A 22,934-nucleotide genomic window follows, 5' to 3' on the forward strand; every position below is an offset into this window, starting at 1 on the left:
ATTCAAGATAAAAACACAAGCCTAAGTGAAAGAACTTGTGTCTCTCTCATTGCAGTGTGGGCGTTGCTAAACAAACATCCAGGCTTCTAGAGGATGTCCAACCCTGCAGTGGACTAACCCATTTCACATTACCATAGTCATTCCACACTGATATGCCAGGGTGCAGAACCCAGACAAAGGCCTGTTGTTCTGTTCGCCGGCTGCTTCCTCACATGCCGCCGCTGCTACAGGTCCAACTATAGCCGGGCGGTTGTTAGACAGAGTGCTTGTAAAGTCTGCCTTCAAAGCTTCATCTGGATCACTACGGCATATGTGCTGCTTTCAGTGTCTACGGTACATATTACCACGGTGGTAGGTCTGTGTTGTTAACAATATGCAGTAATACCACAGAGAGTTAGTGACTAAATGTCTGCTGAGACGACTAATCCCTAAAACGAGACTGTTATTAAAAGAACTTCCTGGCTTCTGTACAGACTTCAGCCATTACGAGGTGTTTTGGATTTGTACATTTCCAACCATTATATAAAAAAAGTTGCAGCATATGCCAAACATGGAGACATGACGCAAAGATATTCCTTTCATTCATGGCGCTCAGACATACAATTGTCTACAAATCTATACACTGTACAAATTTTATTTTATTTTATTAGTGCCACTAAAAAAGGATCTGCATTTTGGGGCTGTGCATTTACCTTCATTTAGAACACCTTATGTTGAAAGTAAAGGGGTTCAGGCATTAATCTAACCACATACATTTAATACAGACCGGTATGTTTACACTGAAAAGTCCCTAGAATCTAATTTCCTGTTTGATCACCCTGGACTTTGTAATCCAAACATATGTATACATCTTAATGTAAGACAGCACGTTGACAATGGTAGGGAGTGCTGTGTAGTCTTGTTTTGCGACTGGTTTTGCATTATCACATTGTAGAAGCCGTGTACCTTCAGGTAATAGACCAGCAGCTCATTGAGGGCAGGATCTGCATTCAGGTTGACCAGGAAACACTTGTCTTCACCCACTTTAATCCCTGATGTTTCCAGAGAGATGCCCATGCTCTCCAGCTGCTTTTGACGCTCCTAAACAAAGATAATAACGGTGTAACTGCACGTATAAATATGAAATAGAATTGTAGTTTTGAAGTCTCATTATGAGTGATGTGCATACAGTGGCAATCTCCTCTGTCTTTCTTAGTTTCTCCTCCCAGGTGACAGTCATCTCCAGAATGAGTTTCTCAGACTCGTGCAGTTTCTCCTTCAGCTCAGGGGCCTTCAATGACTGATGGGAGAAATGGGGGGGGGGGGGAAATCAGCATCAGTGCTATCTGGTCTGATTTATGACATGTCTGCCATTCATTATTTATATAATTTGTGAGCCTCTGTGGTTCACCCACTCCCTCCGCTCACCTCGGCCTGAGAGAGTTGAACTTTGAGCTTCTCCACCTCCTCCCTGAGCTCTCTGATGATCCGAGCGTTGGGGTCTTCGTTCACGACGGCATGGTTGACGATTCTCTTGGCTCTGTCGGCATAGCGTAGTGTGGACAGCGTCTCCTCGTAGTTATCGGCTGATGGACTCACTGTGGCTATCATGGCTGTCTTGCTGTTTCCGCCTAGGTTATCCTGGAGCCAAGAACACTTGTTTAAAGAAGATATAGCTGCTAAATGTTTCCTTTCAGTCCAGATACAAAGATAGTAAAGGTCAAATGAACAAAACACCAAAACCTGTCACCTTTCAAGAGCAGAGGATTAAAATAACTGAGTGAATTTAATGTACGGTTATAATACAATTTGAATGTACTAGTACTTAAAGGTAGGGTAGGTAAGAATGAAGAAACCAGCTCGAGTGCGCTAGAATTTGAAAGTACGCAGCTGAAACAAATCTGCCCCTTCCTTCAGACTTCCTTAGAGCCCCTCCTCCAACACACACGAACGCGCACATGACCAATGAGGGCACGAGATAAGTTTGTGCACAGATGGAAGGCTGACAGGCAGGTAGGCCATCCAGTTATTTTAGCCGGGCCGGCTAAAATGATTGGTCGTGCTTTTTACAGTGCCACGGCTTCCACAGATGCCATTTTTTTCTGAAGTGAATTACCTACCCCACCTTTAATGAGGTTATTTTTTATTTGATTCTACCTTATCCTCATACTACACTAAACCTATGAGGGAATAATAGTACTTTTTAAAAATGTTTGGCACATTATTTGTTATTTTGTTAATTAAGGTTTTACATCAAGATCAACCTATATGATTTTTCAGTCCCCTAATTCTAGAGATTTTAAGTTAATTTAAATGAATAAACAACATTATCATCCCTTTTAAACATATTTTTCCACTTGCAGGACTCAGTCATACTTATTCCCAATTTGGGATTTTCTCTCAGTACTGTTTCCGTAACAAAATAATTTCCCAAATTGGGATCAATAAAGTATATATCTATCTTATAAATTAAAAAGAGTATTTTTACTTTTTATATTTTAAGTTCATTTTGATGATAATACTGTTTTTTTTTATTTGAATGAAGGTCTTTACCTTTTAGTATTTTATTTTTATTGTGGTATTACTACTTTTACTAAGTGAAGGCTTCGAATACTTCTTTTACCACTGTCTTTCAGTCACATTTAAGCAAACCTAGAACAACCACACAAGGTTCAAGGTTCTTTATTAATCATACAACCATAGCTACAAAGTAGTTATGTCGATGAAAATCTTAGGTCACAGGCTAACAACCTAAACAGAACACATTTATAATAATAAGTGTAATTTGTTGGTCGAACCTTCAGTAGCCAAGTGAGGACGGAGTCTCTGTACGGCACGAACTTGGCCTTCCCCTTCCCTGCAGACTGATCCGCCAGAGCAGAGATCACACATCCTAACGTGGTGAGGGACCTAGAAACACACCCAGAAACGTTAAACTGTCAACTGGACATCAAACATTTGTATGTCGTTCATTAAAAAACATAGACCCACTTGTTAATATTGCTGCCCTCTTTGAGTCTCTCTCCAGCAGCTCCAGTCTTGGACACTCGCTCACTTCCTGCCAGGTCGACCAAACTCAGCTTGCTCACTTTCTCCCCTGAATTCTGTTGACCATCACAACATGAACAAATAGTCAGAACCACGATAAGACAAATAGGATAAACACAATGGAGGTAATTGTTTTTTAGTAAATATAAGGTTAATTAATTGTGAAAGTAGGTGAAAATCAAGAAAACACTGACCCCAGACCGTAGATCAAGAAGTGTTTGTGTTACAATGATACTGAAGACGCCATGTGACCGACTGCTCTCCTCGTTCATGTTGGTGGCTGCAACTGTGCGGGATTTGTTCCCCTCTGACATTAACACCTCAATGTCCTAGAAGAGATCGAGGTCATAAAAGACAATGTGTGTTAGGAAAATGGGAAAAAAACAACAATATGAAAACATTTTCTAACTAGATTTAGGTAAAGCTTGAACACTGATCATAATGAGAACAGTAACGTCAGCTGATATTCACATATGGCTGTGTGGTATGTGATGTAGCTGGGTTACAAAAGGCAGTGAGCCAAGGCTGTGGGAAAACCATGGCAATAATATCAGTCAGACAAAGAGGAACAGGGTGGAGATGTTAAAACTTAATTAAGGAAGACCCTTCCAAGGATTGGCATATAAATCACCAAAAAAACATGACTACATCCCACTTCAGGAATTGTCTGCACTTGGGAGGATGTGAAACAAATGCAAATTCCCAACAGATGATTTACAGGGGTTTCTGCTGGATGCTATGAATCATGGGAATGTGAAATATGAGGCATGTGGTCAGTGATACTGGATGGATTCAGCTCCTCCTCTGTACAGTGCGTTGACAGAAAGGTGAAAGACACACCTCAAAGTTGGTCACAGCCAGCTGAGACAAGCCATCCACATACGGCCCCAGGACTTTGTGTTCCCGGACCTTAAGGGAATGTCGGCCCCTTCAAAAATAGGGAAAGTAATGCAATTAGTAAAATAAGGGAGGTATAATTATCATTTCTAATAAGAACATATAAAAGGAATAAAGAAGCAGTGATTTATAATGCACACTTCTCACTTCACCAAGTGTATGTAACACTGCTTAGCATACGTTCCATCTTTGGAGAAGCTACAATTATCTCCTTTAACCTTGAGTCCGTAATCAGAATGGATAACACTTGTGTATCAAGTACAACAGTAACTTTCTGGGAAATAAGACACAGCCGTATATTTGTGTTTGGAAACAATGGCGTTTCTGAATCACTTCAATACATATCTCAGTTGCATTTGTTACAACTTCTTGAAATGGAATGGCTCGCATGTTATTGCAGTATTGAAACAATTAGCTCCTCATCAACATGCACTACAACTGCAATCAAATGTTAATGGAAGTGTGATGCCAAGATGACACATGAAAGAAATCATTGATGTAAAAGTTTATGAATTGCGAGACTGGCTAAGGCCAACACAAAAAAAGAGTTATCCCTCTCTTCACAATCTCACTTATCCCAGTTCTAAATCCATTGTTTCTTACAAAAGACGTGTATTTTTAAAACATTCTCAAATACATGATTCAAAAACATATACAATATTGAAAAAAGACAAATGGTACTTTTTTTTATACAGCTTAGACAGTATTACTAAACATCAGTACATATTGTATTTGTCCGGCACCTTTTCCAGCTGTTGGTTAGGCAATCTAATGTTTATTCAGGGCAATGTGTGTATGTGTGGGAGTTTATTGTCATAAAGGAACACATCACACAGTACATATTTTCCTCATAATAATATACATGTGCTCTGTGTAAAAGGTAAACTAAGTGTAAGAACTAGTGGTTTCTTTGATGGTGCAGGTGTGTAAATTGATGCTCATCTTCACCTGGCTGCGTACTAGGGGTTTAGAATAAAACCTATAGATCTGTAAGAGTCACTAAATCGTTGCAGCCAAAGAACCAGGTTCATTCCTTACACTGTAGTTATCTACCGCCCAATGATAAAACACTAGAAATGGCCATGGCCAACTTATAGGGTGTGACAGAGATCGTGTTGACACTTAATATCACATGTCCAATGTTTAACCCTGAACATCAGAGAGGCAGAAAGACAAAGAGGAAGAACAAGAAAGTGAGAGGCGTGTTGTATCAGCGGGAGGAAGCAGCTATTGTAATGTATTTGGCTGCATCTTCAGACATCTGCAGCGCACAGAGCGCTCCACTGTAGAGCCTCTGTAGGGCTCCACTAACAGATGTCCCTGAAACACACACTTTCACAGTTCACTCTCCCATGCAGTCTGTCTGCCAACCCACATCAGACCACGGAGGCGAAGAATGCAGCCGAGTCAGAGGACGACGCTGTCCTGCAGGAAATGATTGGGTTGAGCTTCCTACTCACATCATTCTGTCGCCATCCGCCATTCAGGCTACTAGACACTACAGAGCTATAAACAGAGATGCAAAACTACAACAAAGTGGGAGCTGACGGAGAGGTCACTGCTGCTGCCGGAGTTGGAGCGAATCAATAAAATGTCAGCAGAGTTTGTGTAACCGGCTGTGTCTGTGTCACACCAGGTCACAAGCATCACCAATGCATTAGCAGATTCCATTCAGCGAGGTTAAACAGGTCACATGTGCCAGAAATCAGACTCACCCTTTAGGATCGAGGAGGTCACGGACCTTCTCGTTGTATATCTCCATGTAGGACACCTCCACCTTAAAAGTATGGCCTTCGTTCTCCACCTTGTGGATCCTCTCAAACAGCGAGCAGCAGAGTCGAGGGATTAAACCCGGCTGCTCCCCATTCCCCATCATGGAGAAGGACTTGCCTGAACCTGGGTAGATACAGCAGAGTCACTATCCAATACAGAAAACGTCTATAGAGTACTTCATTAACAGTACAACTTTAGTCTTTACTAAGGTCACAAAAAGGGATTGATTTCAGAAAGGGTTTAGCTAAATCATTTTTGAGCCTACTGAAGACAGCAAGCATCCTGATCATGAAATAAACAAAAGTCTCTACATGTTGTGACCATACGTTGTGACAATACAAAAGGTCGACAGCCATGCTAGCAGTTCTTTACTAGTAGCTTTACTTAGGCACAGCTATGCTTTGAGCTAAAGGCTAACATCGACATGCTAATAAACTTATGCTAACACGTTTAGCAGGAATAATGTTTATCAAGGTCACGATCTTAGTAAAGCGTTCTAGCTTGATCTGCTATTTAGCCAAAAATACATAACTCATCAGAGGCTGATGGGAATTTCATACATCAGGTGTTAAGAGGGCCATTGAAATATTTGTGCTCTTCTCTCCAAGAGTGACGAAATGTTTTACTCTAAGACTGGAAGTGGGATGAAGTAGCTCATTTGATCCCGGGTGAAGGAAGGATGAGTTAAGGGATTCAACAGTGCGATTATAATACAAGTCTTCCTGTGCTTAAAACCTTCTGCAGACACATCTGGAGTAAACCTGACCCACATATATTAGTTACACATGCTTGTGAGACTGCATACAGTAATGGATTAAGCAACAACAAAAATAAAGTGATTGAATGTGGTTTTCATCTGGATTTTCAGTTACCTGTTTGTCCATAGGCAAATATGCAGGCATTATATCCCTGGAATGCATTATCAAGTATTCCCTCTCCAAGGCACTTGAACACCACCTCTTGACCTTTCAGACAAAGAATCACCATGGAGATTTGGTAAGCAGATAAACCATTCAGATGTATAAGGCAAGTTAAGGTACTACTAGCCTTCTGTTTTGCATCATTGAATAAGTGCAATAACATTAACACAGAGAATTGTATCAACAAGGGCCACTAATCAGGAAACATAAAGAATTATTTCATCTTCAGAAATTCGGAAAAAGTATTCATGAAAGATGACAGAATCCTGTCTGGTCGTATGCAAAATGCTATGTAGAGAAATCTGTCGTGTTGCTGTCGTGCTTTTGCTGAATGGGACAGCTGTTTAACGAGCTATATAAAGCCTGGGCCTTGAGGCGGCCCTTCACTGAACAGATTGCCTTGTCTGTTCAGCACAAAGCAGATGTAAGCATTTCCATCACAAAATGAGAGCAATATGACAAGGAAATTATGTACAATGATTATGTAAATCTACTTCAGCATGGACATAATTACCTCACCTAAACCTAAAAATGGAGCTGTAACTTTTTCCATTCAAAACTCATTAGAATTGTCAATTACAGAAGCACAATAGGAAATGCTTTTTTTTACTCTTCATGTTACAAATACATGTATGTTTTTGTATGTATAGTACAAAACACCATGATGGTTTTATTCTTTTGAGATAATTTAGGGACAATTAACTCGGATATTTGTATGTATTCTCTCAAAATGCAAATTACCATATATACCTACAGTACACAATGCTTTGCTTTGCTTTATGCAAAAAACATGACCATCAAGTAGGGAGTTTCCATGCGCTATTGCTGCACAAAGCTAAGCAGGTTTTTAAAGGGGATTTCATTTGAGTTTGAGTGGAGTATCAGATTCAGCATTTATGACTCACCAGCATATTTGGGAACGTTGGATTCATCCATGGACCAAAAACAGTGGTCAAAAGCAAACACCTGCAGGGAAGTCAGCACAAAGAGTGTAAACACACACTTCTCACACTTGTCCAAGCATGTACAGCACAAAAACAACCTCAGTGGTCTTACTTATTTTGTGGTACAAAGACAGGCTTATTGTGGCGAACCACGCCACCCTGCAGTAAATCAGCAGGACGGGGGCTGTCTGAGTGAGTAAGATGAAGTCTAACGGAGTATTGTTGGTAAGGTGATGCTCGTTAAGACCGCGCCATGACTGTCTGCACAAATCGCCGAGTTATTTCATAGTGGCTGGAGTTAAATGAATTCATAAATCAGGGTCAGCGCTCCCCAGAAGAAATTCCAGCGCCCAGTGACCCCCGTCTCCAAGGAAACGGGGCCGTGGCAGTTCCCGGTGGTGCAGGCTGGCTCTCAGCAGCAGAGACCCCTTGTGTCCCCCCGGCACCTGCATGAGCTCTGAGAGGAGAACACACAGAAAGGATGGTCTCTGGGAAAGAGCATGGCCTCATTTAGCAAGGACCCCGACTCCTCACAGACAGAACTACTCCTGTTACTGCCTATGCTGGAAATACCCACACGTATCAAAATCCTTTAGTTTCCATTAGTTAATATACAAATGGTGCATATATAATTTGTTTTAATACACTAACAGCGTATGTTGATAGGGGATATGTAACTTTCTAAATTCCATACTGAACAAGGTAACAGAGCTTTTATGATTGCTGCTCCATCCCTTTGCCTTACTCTATCTACCATTAAATCTAAAGTTACAGAGAGTGGGTCTCAATTATGTTTTAAGGTTATATTAAGGTTGTTTCGAAGACTAAATAATTAATGTAACTGTAAGGAATATTGACAATCTTATAATCACATATCTTTTTCTATCTATGCTGCTTCTCTGCAACTTTTTGGATAAAACAATAATATTATGTTATGCCAGCTAAGCTCCTTTTATAAAGATTTCCTCTGAAATGCAGAAACCATTGCTGCAGTCCTGTCATCCTGCTGTGCAAGCACAACAGTGCTGCGTGTTACTACTCGTGGCTTTCAGTGCACGACTGCAGCTCTGCCAAAGCACTTTCCCTGCACAAATACCCCAAATAATCGTGTTCCCTTCTAATCATAATAAGGGCTATTGGCCAGGGAACTACTGGTTGCACAGTCAGCATGGGAAGCACTGAGATCCCTGAATACTTTGAAAGCAAGACCTCCTCTTGTGACTTCAGACAAGTGAGTGGGTGCCATTCAAAGGAACAAAAAGGGCCATCATTCTCAATTAGGGCTGGTTTGGTAACTAGGGCTTAAATCTGCTCTGCTCTGTAACCGTCCAGCCTCAGGGTGTGACTGTGCAACAAATTGTTCATGATTGGACCATTACTATCAATCAGTAGTACAAATAATGATGAAGCCGAGAGGCACAATGCCCTTTTTGTCATTTCTGGGATAAAATGTGGTCGAACGTGATTAGACAGCAACCTCAGTTTCCCATTTACAAAGCAGGGAGTTTAATTTGAGTGCCACTACAACTTAGCAGACAGCCACGGTCTAGCTGAAGGGTAACTCAGGTTCACAGGCCCCAGAGACCCTGCTCTCATCAGGTCCCATCAGCGGCCGAGTGCACTGAGTACAAAGCCTGGCCCTGGTGTGTGAAACATCTCTGAGCTAGTCACCAGCGTGTTGTCAAGGGGGGAGGTGGGGGTGCACTTCAACAATGCAGCTTTGAATGCGCACACACACTGCCCCAGTGTCCGCGCTCATCCCTCTCTTATTGTAGAGCTTTTATGGGTGTTCACGAGATCTTAGAGCGCTGACACATTCACACGGACATCTATCCGGCTCCTGCTGACCCACCAAACTACTAAAACACTCTCAATCATGTCCCTAGAAACAACGGCACAACAGTAGGACCTGTACAGGATGCTTCTCCTCCCCTCAGAGGATAAGGTTGCCTGTGCAGCATCCTGCTTCTGGAGGATTTCAGTACATGTGATGCCAGGACAGTCAGTGAAAGTCACTACAGATTACTGCTCCTGCTGACACTGCATGTCAGCTCTGTTGATGCTGGCCAGCTTCTTTGTTTGTAGCAACAGACACACAAAACTTACCTTGGATTGTTTCCTGTTGAACGAAAGGTGCAATCCATCATAAAAAGGAGGAACCCACGGGTGAACCAGAAAAGAAAGAGGGGAGAGAAGAAATAAAATGGTTAGCATTGATACAATTTAACAGTCAGAACATGTTCACACTCTGTAAGATGCAGCTGCACTTCTCACAGCAGGACATTTCCCATTGTCTGCCTCAGAAACAGCTTTTCGGACACTAAAATATGCACATTGAAACCAAAGCAATTTTTTTTATGAAACTCCTTTCAAACTTTTACATTTTTTAAATTCCTTGCGTGGCTTCTTCATTAATTCCTTCTGTCATTCACTTGGGCACAGATTGCTACCATCTAGCATTTCCTAGTGGTAGGTGCTGCTGTGATTTGGTTCATAATTGGGCCAGTGGAGCGTGAGGAAGAGAAGAGATTTAGGATTCAATGTCCCACTGACTCTGTTGAGTAAATAGCTCTTATGGCTGTGGACTTAACAGAGAGGCCAGGTTGGGGAAGCCGCACTCAGCATAAGCAGCTGCCGGAACCAAGGACAAAAGGGTCATATATATGGCACTGAGTTATGTAGGATTATTCTCCAAACCAGGGAGGGAATTCCCCAAAGCAGAAATTCTATAACAATAAAGTAACAGCTCCAAAAAAATAGAGGATCACATTTTTTTGCACATGCCAGTACAACATATACAGGACTCTAGCGCTTCTATATATCGGCCCCAGTCCTGTCCTTCAACCGTCAGCAGAGTCCTCCTGCAGGCGTCTACTGACACAGAGACAAAGGTGGGCATCACCTTCACTCAGTAACTAATACAGGGCCACTGAAACACTGCACCAGAGTGTCACACACACATGGAGCTGAGTCACCGATAATAGCACGCCTGGAGAGCTGTATGAAAAGCCCAGGAAAAAACATCTTCTGTAAGTTTAAATTAAAAGGTAGGAATTGAGAACAGATTTTCTTTCTTTCCAGGAAAGTAACTGTACTCATTATGATCAGGGACAGCAGAGAGAGGGTGGGTGGGCCACGTATGGGTTCAGACCCTGAATCTGGGCCTCTGACAACCACTGTGACTGGGTGTCATTCAGAGAAGACAAAGACAGCAGCAGGGACCCCTCCTCTAACCGGGCCCTCCACACTGCAGAACAGAGTGAGGAGCTATGAGATATCAGACAGCAGGGTGCACACATCGAAACTTCCTGTGGGTAGACTAGGAGGTATAATCAAAAGGTACTGACCAGGCATAACTAACAACGTTGGGTAAAGGTAAAAAAAACCTTCATATTTCAGTGTTGCTACAAAGTGGAGATGTCAAAGATGAAAGGAAAACGTGGGAGAGTTAAAACAACAAATAGAGAGCAAACAGCCCTGCGAAGAATGAGGAATGGACAAAGACAGAGACCAGATGTATCCCTATGGAGAACAGAGGGACAACAGAAACAAGACCGGAAAGAGAGAGACAGAGGCAAACACACACAGACACACACTAAACGAAGAGACAAAACATGCAGTTATGGAATGTGTACAGTCTAGACTCTGCAGCAGAAGACACTACATCTACTGAGTGAGAGCTGCAGCAGTGGTTTGATGGCTCTAAATCATTGTGTCGTATTATCGTCGTATGGTGTGCCATGGTTGCTTAACAAGACAATGGGGGAACTGTTTCGAGGTTGCTACATTTAGGATTTCATTCATAAAGTCTAATATAAAATGTGTTTGATTCAAAAAATGCATTACTTCCCTCCCCCATCACAACACTAAGATCTCCCCCTCAATAAATCAAAGTACATTAGACTTCAGTTCTCCCATTCTGTTTTGGATATAATCTCTTTAATCTCTCTATAAATCTGTCCTTCTGAGCAGTTTGTACCTTACTTGTAAAACACAAGCTATGTCATCCATATTTGGTAGTAGAAATACATTATTTTGAACGTTCATAGGATTTATAATTTCAAGAAATTGCAAACAATTGTGTATTTGTACAATGTTTTAGGGGAAAAATGACTAATTAGGACTGTTTAAAAAACTAAATATCATTGCACCTTGTGTAAAAATCATGAATATGTTTATTGCAGTGGGTGCTGCATTTGAAATAAAATGATTAAGGTCTATCAATAAGACAATACTCCTTTGAGGACTTTTTTCCAGAGCCAAGGTGATCTTTTCAAGCTACTTCTAATACTTGTTTAGTAGAAACAAGCAGATCTCTGAAAATATATTTTTTTACTGTAATTTATGACAAAAAAGCCACAAACACTTTAAAAGCTGGAAGCAGAGACAAATGACTGAAACAATATTCGATTAAAAACTAGTTTTTTGATTTTAACTAGTTTTGTAATTAAATCTACATTGTTTACACATGATAACCCTAACCCTAGGATCATTTGTTTGAACACTTTTAAATTCTACCAGTGGCAGCTCTGTCACAAATGTTTCAGTGCAGCTCTAAGTGACTCAAGCATGAAGCCTGCGGGTCATTTGCTTAATAGTCAGCACGCATGCCAAGTCGCTGACTGCAGGGCTTATTAAAGGATGTGTTGTGGTTGACCAAGTGTGTGACACACATGTACAGTATGGCACAGAAGTGCCAGATAACATCAGATTCTCCCCCTCAGAGGCAGATGCAGGCGGACACTGCAGACCCAGCAGGGCATGTTGAAGTATAGGGTCCCATGGGGGGTGGTTCTGCATGCTGAGCGTCATCAAAGGCCTGCAGCTACCTGATGCCAAGGCACCCATGAGTGATTTCAACTTGGCCGAGGGGGGACACTGGCCTTCCACAATACGATGATCCCCCACCCCTCGATACTGATCCTGCCATGGCAGACGGATTAAAGGAGCACATTTTGATCTTCTTTATGAAATCCTTGTTTCTTATCACTTTTTTTTTTTTAAACAATATGTTTATTAATTTTTCATTCTTTTAAACAACAAGACACACCATACCTTACAACAAAACATTAAAATAAAACAAATGATGTGAAAACCAGAGACAAAGACAAGACAGGACATCATTACAAAAATTAAATGAAATTGAAATATAAAATATATAATAAAAATAAGAGACATTAATTAAATGAAATTTAAAAATAAAATAAAATTGGGCAGTAGCAACATTATCCTAAAAAGTGTACATAGTCACAGCAGTTTAAGAAGTACTTTACTTTTCCATTCAACCAGATCGCTCTCATGGATTCCCATTGTTATTTCTTAGCATGTTTGACACATTAACATCACCTAACAGTTGAGTAAACGGGCCCCAAACCCTATCATAGGTTTCTCTAATCACTTTTAGTAAGAAATCCCTACTCAGAATCAGACTGGGATCATTTTAACATGCAATGTTGAGGGTCAGACGCGTTAGGATCACAAATACTTTAGAAAGATGTATGCTGGTGCCCAAAAGGAAGGTATGAAGAGTGGGGAGAGCAGCATTGGAATCCCCCCACCCGCGGGTTATGGAGCCGGATTAAGGCCACTGGGTTATTATGCCACCGAAAACTGCTCTACTAGCCCAGTAGGCAACACACCAGATTAATCTACGGTATCATCCACTTACTGGTGCATCTCTCCACCCTTAAAAAAATTAAAACAAAATATATATTTTATATGTATAATTTAATTTAATCTGACAGCTCTTAATAACTCTCCAACTGACACATTGGGAGCAGGCTGCTTAAAGTTAGCTACCAAACTGATGTCAGTAGCGTTATCGTCTGAAAACAGGGTTTGAAAGCAATGAACATTTGTTTCAAATAATAACTAAAAATAATTAAATCAAAACCGCTCATGTTCTGGCTACCCGTTTCCCAATGCATGAAGGATACTGTCAAATTTGTCAGTGTGTAAGCTTTGTAAGACTTCTGATAATATAATCCTGCCGCATTAATAGAATATAGGTCAAAACCCGAAGTCAACCCTCCACAGAGATAACATTCAGAACATGTATCTGCGATGCACACATACACTCGCAAATTACAGTCTTTTGCTAGCACTCCTCCCATTGATTTAAAGTCTGATCTGTTGCTAAAACTCTGCCTCCCCCACCCTTTAAGCCTCCTTTAAACAGCACATGTGACCTTTTTCCCCTTTTGAAACACTTCAGCAGTCAATTACAATTCAACAAACTCCAAAGCCAAAAAGTATGCTTTGAGCGTGTGTGTGTGTGTATGTGTGTGAGAGAGAGAGAGACGAGACAGAGAGAGAGAGAGGAAGAAGAAGATCGGATGAGTGAGAGGAGAAGGGAGAAGAGAGGAGGAGAGACAGAGGAGATGGAGAGAGAGATGCAGAGGCAAGAGGAGAGACAAGGGAGAGAGAAGAGAGAGGAGAGATGAGAGAGAGGAGAGAGAGAGAGGATGGAGAGAGAAAAGGATGAGTGAGTGGAGAGAGGGAACGAGAGAGAGTTGAGTTGACACTATGCTCTCAGAGGGACAGGCTAACATTTCAAGATGGCGTTCAGTATGTTTTAGAACGCACGGGCCCCCATCCCACTCGAAGCAGAGGCACCCTGCTGCAGACAGACAGCAGAGAGCAGGAAAATGCTGAGCAGTTGGTGTGTCAGGTTTCAGTGAGAGAGGTGAGCACCCTAGATGATCCTAATGCAACACTGAGCTGGGAGTCATTTGTATAAGCAGAGTGATCCAAAGTAAACATGACAACTTACATGCAGAAGTATTGAAAAAACAGCACTAAAGGAAGTTGCCTTGTTGATGACAGAAACAGACCTGCAGGATGGATCAAATCTACTGAGACAGCAAACTCTGACTTCTGCCACACAAACCATAAGTGGAGCTTCTTCAGTTTTATTACTCATCAACATTTCCAGTATTTAGATCCTTTTACTAAGTAGAAGTATCAGTACAACAAGGTAAAGTAGTAAAAGTACTGAATTTAACTTTAACTTTGCAACCTATGTGGTATAATGAATACTTAAGCATGATTTTACTCTCAATAAACGTAACGTCAACAAAATATTTATTCTAACAGAAACCAGCAAGGTAGCAACTTCACCTGCAAGATAAATGTTGTGAAGTACACAATATGTCACAATATGTCCCTCTGGACTGATGTTAAGTACAAATTGATTAAAAAGGAAATACACAAATGCAGTATTAGTACGTTAAAATTGTACTTAAGTACAGTACTTGAGAACATGTACTTTGTTATATTCCATCATTGGTATTAGCTAGTTAAGCTTTTCTGAAACAAATGTATCGATGGGTCATTGTTCAAAATGCTAAAATTAGCTTCCTATGAAAATATTTGGGGTGGCTGCGGGATATCACTCAACATAACTCGAGGATGTTTCTGTAACTTGGCAACTGCTGTCGCTAGGCAACAGTGATAAACATGGAGGCAGCTTCATGAGTCAGAGTTCCAATATGGAAGCCAAGCGCAGGAACTTAAAAACAGCTTTAATGAACAACGTTGTCCTCCGCACTGCACATGATGCTCATAACGACTTCTGCGTGGGACCTTCAAAGTTTCCATAACAAACGTTACTAAACACAACATATGATGCAGGCAGGGTCTAATTTAATCATCTCTGGCATTTATGACAGCACTGTCACAAGCTGGGTCAGCAGCATGCTGTGTGTATGCTAAAACACAGAGAGCGATACTGACCACATCGCTCTAAAGCCTTACATCTAGTTTAAAAAAACTAACCAGAGAAAAGTCAAGCTCATCAATGTGTTCAATTTGGTAAGGCTTCCTCCTAAAGGGAACATTACATGACACATTTACTACCAGGACACACCTCCTTTAACCCTTTCTACTTGTCGATGTCACGTATCTGAATGCATTTGCCTTATGACGGACAATAGACAACAATGGCCAAACTAATCATGCTCATGATGTTCCAAACAGATCAAAAAAGTCATTAGTTTCAAAGAGAAATGTGACAAAGACATGTTTACAGTAATTATTAGCTTGAATATAATTCAATCTAATGAGGACAGTATTTTTTCCAGACAGAGACGAGTTAAAATAATATGTTGATGTTAATGTTGCCCGGCTCCACTTCACAGACTGAAAATGAGTCAACAATAGACATATACCAGCATGAAAAAACATGAAAACAAGCCGCATCAAAACTTTTTAAAAAATCTGAGAGAATCATGCAAGGAGGAAAACCAGAATGGGTATGGAAGAAATGTCCAAGTATGGCTTTTCACATATTCTGCTCTCAGAGTGAGCAGCCACATCTGAGATTAATGAGACACAGGCTTGACAAAGAGGGAGCGCGCCATCTTTTCTCAATTCCGCATCAAGATGTAAACAATGTCCCACCCTCTAAACAAACAAGGAACAGTCCCTGAGGGAAACAATCACTTTATCAGCCACACACAACACTTTCTCCTAATAGCACGCATGAACAAAGCCTTACAGAGGAAGGTTGCGGTGATTTTAGGCCGCATTACTCTGAGAACAACATCTTACTGAATGGAAAGGTTGATTATTGGAACATAGGGAACAAAGACAAGGGGAACATTCCTGAGTGCAGCCATTAGACAAGGCAGCATTGTCATTCAGTAAAAGGCTTGTTTTGGAAAGTATGATCAAACTTGGTCATATGTGACCAGAGACAACATGTAATAACTTCCTAAAGTTCAACAACACAGGAGACTGACATGTATAACACTTTTCTTAAAGGGGACATATTAAGATCATTTTTTGGGGATTTCTTCGAGAACATGTCTGTATGCTTTGATGTTCAAATAAAACATCTATACTGTCTGATTGAATCTGTACTCATCCTCTGTTTGAAACTCTTTGTTTACGCGTCTGTCTATTTAAGTCTGTCTCCTGAAAAGCCTGTTTCTGCCAGTAAAAAAAATATTGTGCACATTTCCCCTGTTTAATCTAACCAACCAGCTGCTGGCTAAGGCTTCATATTACTGTACTGATGTGATTGGTATTGATCTTATTATCTAATTGTTCTTCAAAAAGCTAATCAGTATAGTTACAAAAATGTCTATTTTCTTTTTTAAAGGCTGCTTTTAAACAACTGTTTATGCAGTAGAAGTAGCATTCTCTCAGGGTAAGCCTTTCTCAGTTTACAATATGCTAGTAAGCAAGACAACTCAGTGAAGAGAAGATCAAACTAAATTAGCTATTGTAACCATAAGTGATAAGGAAGAGATTAGAGCAGAAATTACAAGCTTGGTTACGGCCATTTTCAGATAAAGACATACATCATCTAGAAGAGGCATTTCTAGTTATTTTGTACACTACAGTGGAAGGATAGGAAAGTAATTCACCTGAAATAAACTACACTCTGATCTGCCTCTTTAAAAAAGGTAGTTGTTGTTAGCTATTGATTTTTAATACAAAATGCAGAAAAGCAGGGTTAACATTCAGTGGATAGGCAAGGCAAGGACAAGGCAGGATGGGCCTGCATTCAATTGTTGAAAGTTGACAGACATGCTGGGATACGATAAATGTAATACGGTCCCATTGTGTGAGGGTATTTTCCTGTCATGATGCTCCAGCACTCTATCCCTTAGCAGACAGCAGCCTCAGGTATTTATCTGCCTCTTCCCCTCCTCCTTCATTGTGTCCGAACCTCTAAGGAGAGCAGACAGACTTTACCATATTCCCATTTGAAAACTCCCGTTCGTGCCAACTCAACAGGCAGATGAAAGATTAAACTTGGGAAACTTAACCTGTCGCCCTGGAGTCACAATCATTCACACACTACTGAGATTAATGTTCATTTCTCAGGGAAATAGGAGAGGGGGGCTCGGGTCACGAGTGTTGCTTTAATGCTCAGCGGTGCAAAGATTGAGGCTTAGCCATCAAAGTAAATCCCTGATATTTCTTCAAATTCTTTAGGTGACTTAAATGTTTTCATGGAGCTATGTGGTCTCCTGAATAAGTTCAGATACATTTTGGAAAGTTTTCAATGTCCCCAACATAAAAGTGGCTTTTTCACCCCACTAGAGACTTCATATCTCATCAGACTGAAGTCATTGTTAGTTTTGTTGGTATTGAGCAAAACTATTGGGAAATATAGGTACACTGAAATCCAAACAATGTTATGTCATTTTTCTTCCCATTGTTAAACCCCAAAACCTACACTGAAATATAAAAATATCCATTACGGCTGTCTCCTCTTTGAGGCTGTGCCTGAGAATTCCCATGGGAGTGAGAAAGTTCCCATGATCTCGGCCTACAGCCATATTTGGCATGTTAATACCCACTACATTTGACACACAGGAGCAGGTGTCTTTGAATACAAGGCAAAGCTCAGGGTATTCCCTTCTTCAGCTTCACAAGAAGCCAAGAGGCAAATTATATGGTTTAAGAAAACCATGGCAGTCTAAACACAGATACCCTAAACACACACACAAAAACACACACTGCACTAGCACTGAAATGTCAACAAGTAATTATATGCCTGGACTACACTATAGAAAAGAAATGTGACATAATACAACCAAACCGAACTGGAGTCGCTTTGCAGCTACAGAATCTACTACATAAAAAAGGTTTTGACTAATAAAAAAATCCGTAAAAAAAACATTCAAGAGTGATACGACATCTTAATCAGATATGGAAACCCCGCCTGGATGCGAAATGGGTTTGTGTCGCACACAACAACATAGCAACAGGTAGCATTGGAAAGATCCAGCATCAGATCCAAATAACACTTCACTGAGAAAATACTGCAGATGTATTTACTCCTAAACTCTGTGAACTCATTGTCGTTCCTCTGACCTCTCACCCAGGACAGCCTTTCCTTCTGTTATGTTTCCCATTCTGACATATGTTAGCTTTGAGTGTGATTTGTTTAATTGCCTGGAATGCTGCCATTGTGTGGCAATTTCTGTTCTGATAATTGCCTTAAATACAGGTTAATGTGTGGACTGGAGCTTTTGGGGCAGAAAGCTTATTACCATGTAATGCTGACTGTTAGTTACATGGAACAGCAGAGAAAGTGTTACAGTTTAACAAGGCTGGATGTGGGCCATGAGAAAATCCTTCCCTGTGGCAGGTTTCGCCTCCTATGACTTCATGTTAGCAGTCACGCTGTGCACTTTTATTACAGAAGAGTTGTTCAGACTATTTGAGAAATAATTCATTTATTATTCTTAAAATGTGTTTGCACCGGAGGGGAATCAGGTCAGCTGTTTAATCATGTGTGAAACCAGCAGCAGTGGCCACTGAACCAAGCGTAAAACTGTACAAAACCACTACAATGGCCGAAATATATACATCTCTGACCGTTGCTAACAGGCATTCCCAATCATACAGCATTAGCCTAGACGTTGTGTGAACTCCTCATTACAATCTGAAAGCATGTCAGAATGCAGGCCAGGCAGAAACTGTAGCTTCTTTTTGCTGACCTTCACTGCAGAAAGGCAAAGTGTGAAACACTACAAGATGCAAAGCTTTTCTTCAATTGTTTGCGATTCAAATATCTGATAAGAGTGTAGAGAATTAATTTTTTACAAGACACAATGTGTGGTTTGAAAGCTACATAAGTTGAATTAGTTCTGTCTTTGGTGATGCCCTGAGGCTTGACATTAATCTGTTCAGTCTAACAGGCGTCTTCATGTTTTACGCCTCCCATGGCCATAAAACCCAATGTCAGATTTGCGATATAAGTGGATAATATTATTATGCTAAGGTGATTAGTATTGAAAAGTTCCTCTATGAGTTACATAACAATAATATCATGTTGCAAGCAGGTGGCTGCCAGAGATCATATCATCAGCAGCAGGAGTGCAGAATTCCTGCTTATGTACAGCATTCACTGGCAATTATGTTAAGAAATGGTCTTAATCCAAGATGAATGCTTACAGCTTGTATCACCATTACTGTGTACCAGAATAATGTTTGTATTTCTCAGACTTTAAAACTGGATAGATGATTTGATGCTAACCTTGAATGATACTGTATGACATCAGGGGTGGGATAAGGTTATCATCACAGTGAGTGTTTCTCTGCTTTTTCGTTCAGAAACAGCCAAAGCCCCATTAGGTGCTGCACAACATTATTTGACTCTATTGCACTGAAACTATGCAAAGATATGCCTTACAACATGCTCAGTGCACTACATTTTCTTGAAATAATGTACCATAGGCCTGTATTCATTTGCAAATACAAAGAGTTGGCAGGGTTTCAGCTTTGTTTACCTGTTGTCTCCTTTTCCATTTGAGGGTGGTGGGTGTAGAACTGTTTGGTTGTCTTCCATATCCACAACACATTTTGTATTCAGTTCAATTTCTGTGGAGAGAAGTGTGTTATTGGAAAGTAAAGCAGATTGCGGGGGTGTGAAAAGTAAAATCGTAGCGACTTTAGCTGTGTTCAATAGACTGAGCTCTGACTTCATAACTCGAGCTGAAAGCAGCAATGGCGAAGAAATCCAAACTTTATGATAATGTTGCATGAATCCGAGGAGACAGACAGTTTGCGAAGAGAAATCATCGTTATAACACTTACCCCTGCGGTTCATGGGCCGAACTCTCACTGCAACTTTTACCTTTGAATCCGACATTTTTACTCCCACCCTGTCTATGCGCTGAGCTAGCAATGTATAGTCTGTGAATCCCCGACAAGAAGCCCGGGTTTCTGCCGGTAAAAAAGGCAACAGACTCTAGTTAAACAGCCCTAAAAGAGTCCAGACCTCGAGGAAATTAGATAGCAATGTGTTCATTTTTCCGTTATATCCATCTAGGTTCGCTTTTTGTGCAAATCCAGCACACTGCTCCAGCCCCAGACAGCATCCCCACCGCCATCTTCCACTGGGAGCACGACTGCTCTCCTCTGGCGGACTGGAGACGGCTGTGCCAAACAGGGAAAGGATTTACGCACCACGCCGCTTAATGGGGGGAGACAGGGGGAGAGCAATGTGAGGCTGTCTGACATGTTCATTCACATGCTCCCGAGAAAAGCATCATGTTAGGACAGTTAGGAGGTCAGAAGAGATGAGGGTTTATTAAAAAGGCTTTATTAAAATGTCTAAGCACACTCTCTGACAAACACATTAGTATTATTACTCTCACCAAATTAAAATAGCCTAATATTCCCAGTTTTTATGTCACAAACCATTTTGTAATTTGTTTTATTTATTATATAACTTTACTTACATATGTTTCACTAGTTTACACACATACCCATAATAACTTAAGTAACCATATTTGAGGACATTTTTACATCCACCATGTGTAAGTGTTAATTATAGGAAAATGTAATGAGGATTTGAGCAAAAATAAGTGGTTTTGTTCTAATGGGGTCTGCTAAAAAAGGGCACATTGGGTACTGAGACCCAATGTCCCCTTTTTTAGCAGACCCCATTAGAACAAAACCACTTATTTTTGCTCAAATCCTCATCATAGATTGCTGTCCTTCTAAATATTAAATGTGAGCAATTTAATCAAAAGTGATTATTTTTTTCATTTGATTTATGTGGCTCCAAAAGCTGAAAGTATCCAGTGTATCACAATAACAATAAACAGTTGAATGTAACAAATCAAACCAAAAACGGTCTAAAATGTTGTCTATACATTTCATAGCATGCAACCCAATGCACCATATACCTCTAATTTCATTATATTCACATTTATCATTTTCAATATAGAACTTTACTTATATGTATCAATAGTATTGCCAGGTCATCTTATCCCATGATAAGCTGCACTTCACATACTGTAGCTCCTGTAATACTGTCCATACATTAGCTATATCAAGGGCCCATTATCAGATTTAGCAGAATACATCTTCACTGTATGGTCTCCACCATCCAGAATGATGAGGGAGTTGTTCAGTGTCACCAGTCCAACTGGGCGGATAAGGTCATCACCAACCAATGGGGTCAGGGCGGGGCCACTCTGGAGCTGCCCCAAACTCCAAATCATCCCCATATTGGAGTCAATAACAATCACATCTCCATTTTGGTCAAAGGTCATGACTGACATTTGCAGCCTCACTTTTGACTGCAGCATCAAGCTGAAAGTGTCCGTCTGATAAAGGAGGCGGAAGTCTTTTGTGAACACTCTCAGCCTGGTGTGTGGGTTCCTCCCTGGTGGATATGTGTCCTCAGGTAAATGCTCCATCACTGCAGTGTTCCCAGTCGCTCCACAGCAGGCCACCGCTTTTGGATGCTGCAGGTCTGATACGACTCTTTGATGCTTTACAGCGAGACCGTTTATAAAGTTCACCTTTACCTGAGACAGCGTACCGGCCTGGAAGTCTGAGACCAGGATGTGCCCACAGCTGTCTGTATCTACACCCCAGGGCATCTGAAAGGAATCTTTCACCGTCAACACGTGGTTTCCCCTGGAGGTGAAAACCTTCAGGGCTTTATCCCCAGCATCTGTCACCACCACGTGACCACAGGAAGTCACCGCCACATCCACTGGGAAACAGATCTCCCCACTGCCTTGTCCTTTTGGCCCAAAACTGTGCAGCTTCCTGCCCTGCGGACTGAACACCACCACCCTCTTCTTGCCATCATGCACCACCACTAAAGTACCTGAAGATCCCAAAACGGATATCCCAGTGGGGTTGATAAGAGTCCCCCACCCCCCAAAGGCTGTGCAGTGGTGCAGAGCCCTGGCTGTCAGACCTTCAGCCAAGCCAAGACCTTCCTTTGCCCTGTGAGGAGGGGCAGGGGGTGTGGGACTCTGGGACAACAGCAGCTCCTGCAGGTCACTAAGAGCCTGGCAGTGGGAGTTGCTGTCAACACTACACAGCTGTCGACAAAACGGGCACTCCAGCTTCCTCAGGAGAGGGTGGGACAGAGCCCTGATGCATTCCAGACAGAGCACATGGCCGCAGGAGAGGTTCTGCGGTCTGTGCTCCCTCTGCTGAGTGCTGAACTTCTCGAAGCAGACTTTACACTCCAGCAGGTTGATCTGGATCTCTCTGAGAATCTCCTCAGGACTCCTCAGGGAGCCTCGACTCGGGAAAGCAGGACCCTCAGCCATGAATTATATTGATGTTCTTCAAACCTACTCAGACAGATCAGTCAGCTGATGCAGGCTGCAAAGGTTCAGAGCCAAAAATAGCTGGATTAAAAAATACAACCGTTCACTTATATGGATAAGTAGCCTAGTGAAGAGAGGGCTATGAAGGCAGAGCACTGCAACATTCTTGTCAACACACTCATGTCCTTTGCTTAGGCCCAAATTGTCATGTGACATTATGCATTAAACTGAGGCTCACTGCTGCCCTCCTTTGGAAATCAGCTGACACACATGCTGGAGCCCCCATTGTGTTGTGAACACTGAAAGCAAAGGACATCACACAATTAATA

General features: G+C 41.3%; 2 protein-coding genes across 7 annotated transcripts in view; both read right to left on the bottom strand.

Moving 5' to 3' along the window:
- kif13a (kinesin family member 13A) overlaps window positions 1-20,448 on the bottom strand; it is a 34,731-nt gene extending 14,283 nt beyond the window's left edge. For all 6 annotated transcript variants that reach the window (XM_034228197.1, XM_034228196.1, XM_034228200.1 and 3 more), the window contains exons 1-13: window positions 20,120-20,448; window positions 19,813-19,903; window positions 9,668-9,680; window positions 7,523-7,583; window positions 6,570-6,662; window positions 5,640-5,820; window positions 3,868-3,955; window positions 3,222-3,356; window positions 2,971-3,083; window positions 2,778-2,889; window positions 1,408-1,620; window positions 1,169-1,279; window positions 946-1,080 (exon numbers count right to left, since the gene is read on the bottom strand). In XM_034228197.1, the coding sequence (XP_034084088.1) occupies window positions 946-1,080; window positions 1,169-1,279; window positions 1,408-1,620; window positions 2,778-2,889; window positions 2,971-3,083; window positions 3,222-3,356; window positions 3,868-3,955; window positions 5,640-5,820; window positions 6,570-6,662; window positions 7,523-7,583; window positions 9,668-9,680; window positions 19,813-19,903; window positions 20,120-20,174 (1,401 nt within the window). In that variant the 5' untranslated portion in view covers window positions 20,175-20,448. The remainder of the gene's footprint in view (window positions 1-945; window positions 1,081-1,168; window positions 1,280-1,407; window positions 1,621-2,777; window positions 2,890-2,970; window positions 3,084-3,221; window positions 3,357-3,867; window positions 3,956-5,639; window positions 5,821-6,569; window positions 6,663-7,522; window positions 7,584-9,667; window positions 9,681-19,812; window positions 19,904-20,119) is intronic.
- A 563-nt stretch (window positions 20,449-21,011) lies between these two features.
- LOC117554103 (E3 ubiquitin-protein ligase NHLRC1-like) lies at window positions 21,012-22,719 on the bottom strand. The gene has a single exon (XM_034228358.1). The coding sequence runs from the start codon at window positions 22,603-22,605 to the stop codon at window positions 21,358-21,360; it is 1,248 nt and encodes a 415-aa protein (XP_034084249.1). The 5' UTR covers window positions 22,606-22,719; the 3' UTR covers window positions 21,012-21,357.
- Window positions 22,720-22,934: the final 215 nt, after the last annotated feature.

Source organism: Gymnodraco acuticeps, unplaced genomic scaffold (genome assembly GCF_902827175.1).
Source record: "Gymnodraco acuticeps unplaced genomic scaffold, fGymAcu1.1, whole genome shotgun sequence".
In the NCBI taxonomy this organism is placed as follows: Eukaryota; Metazoa; Chordata; class Actinopteri; order Perciformes; family Bathydraconidae; genus Gymnodraco; species Gymnodraco acuticeps.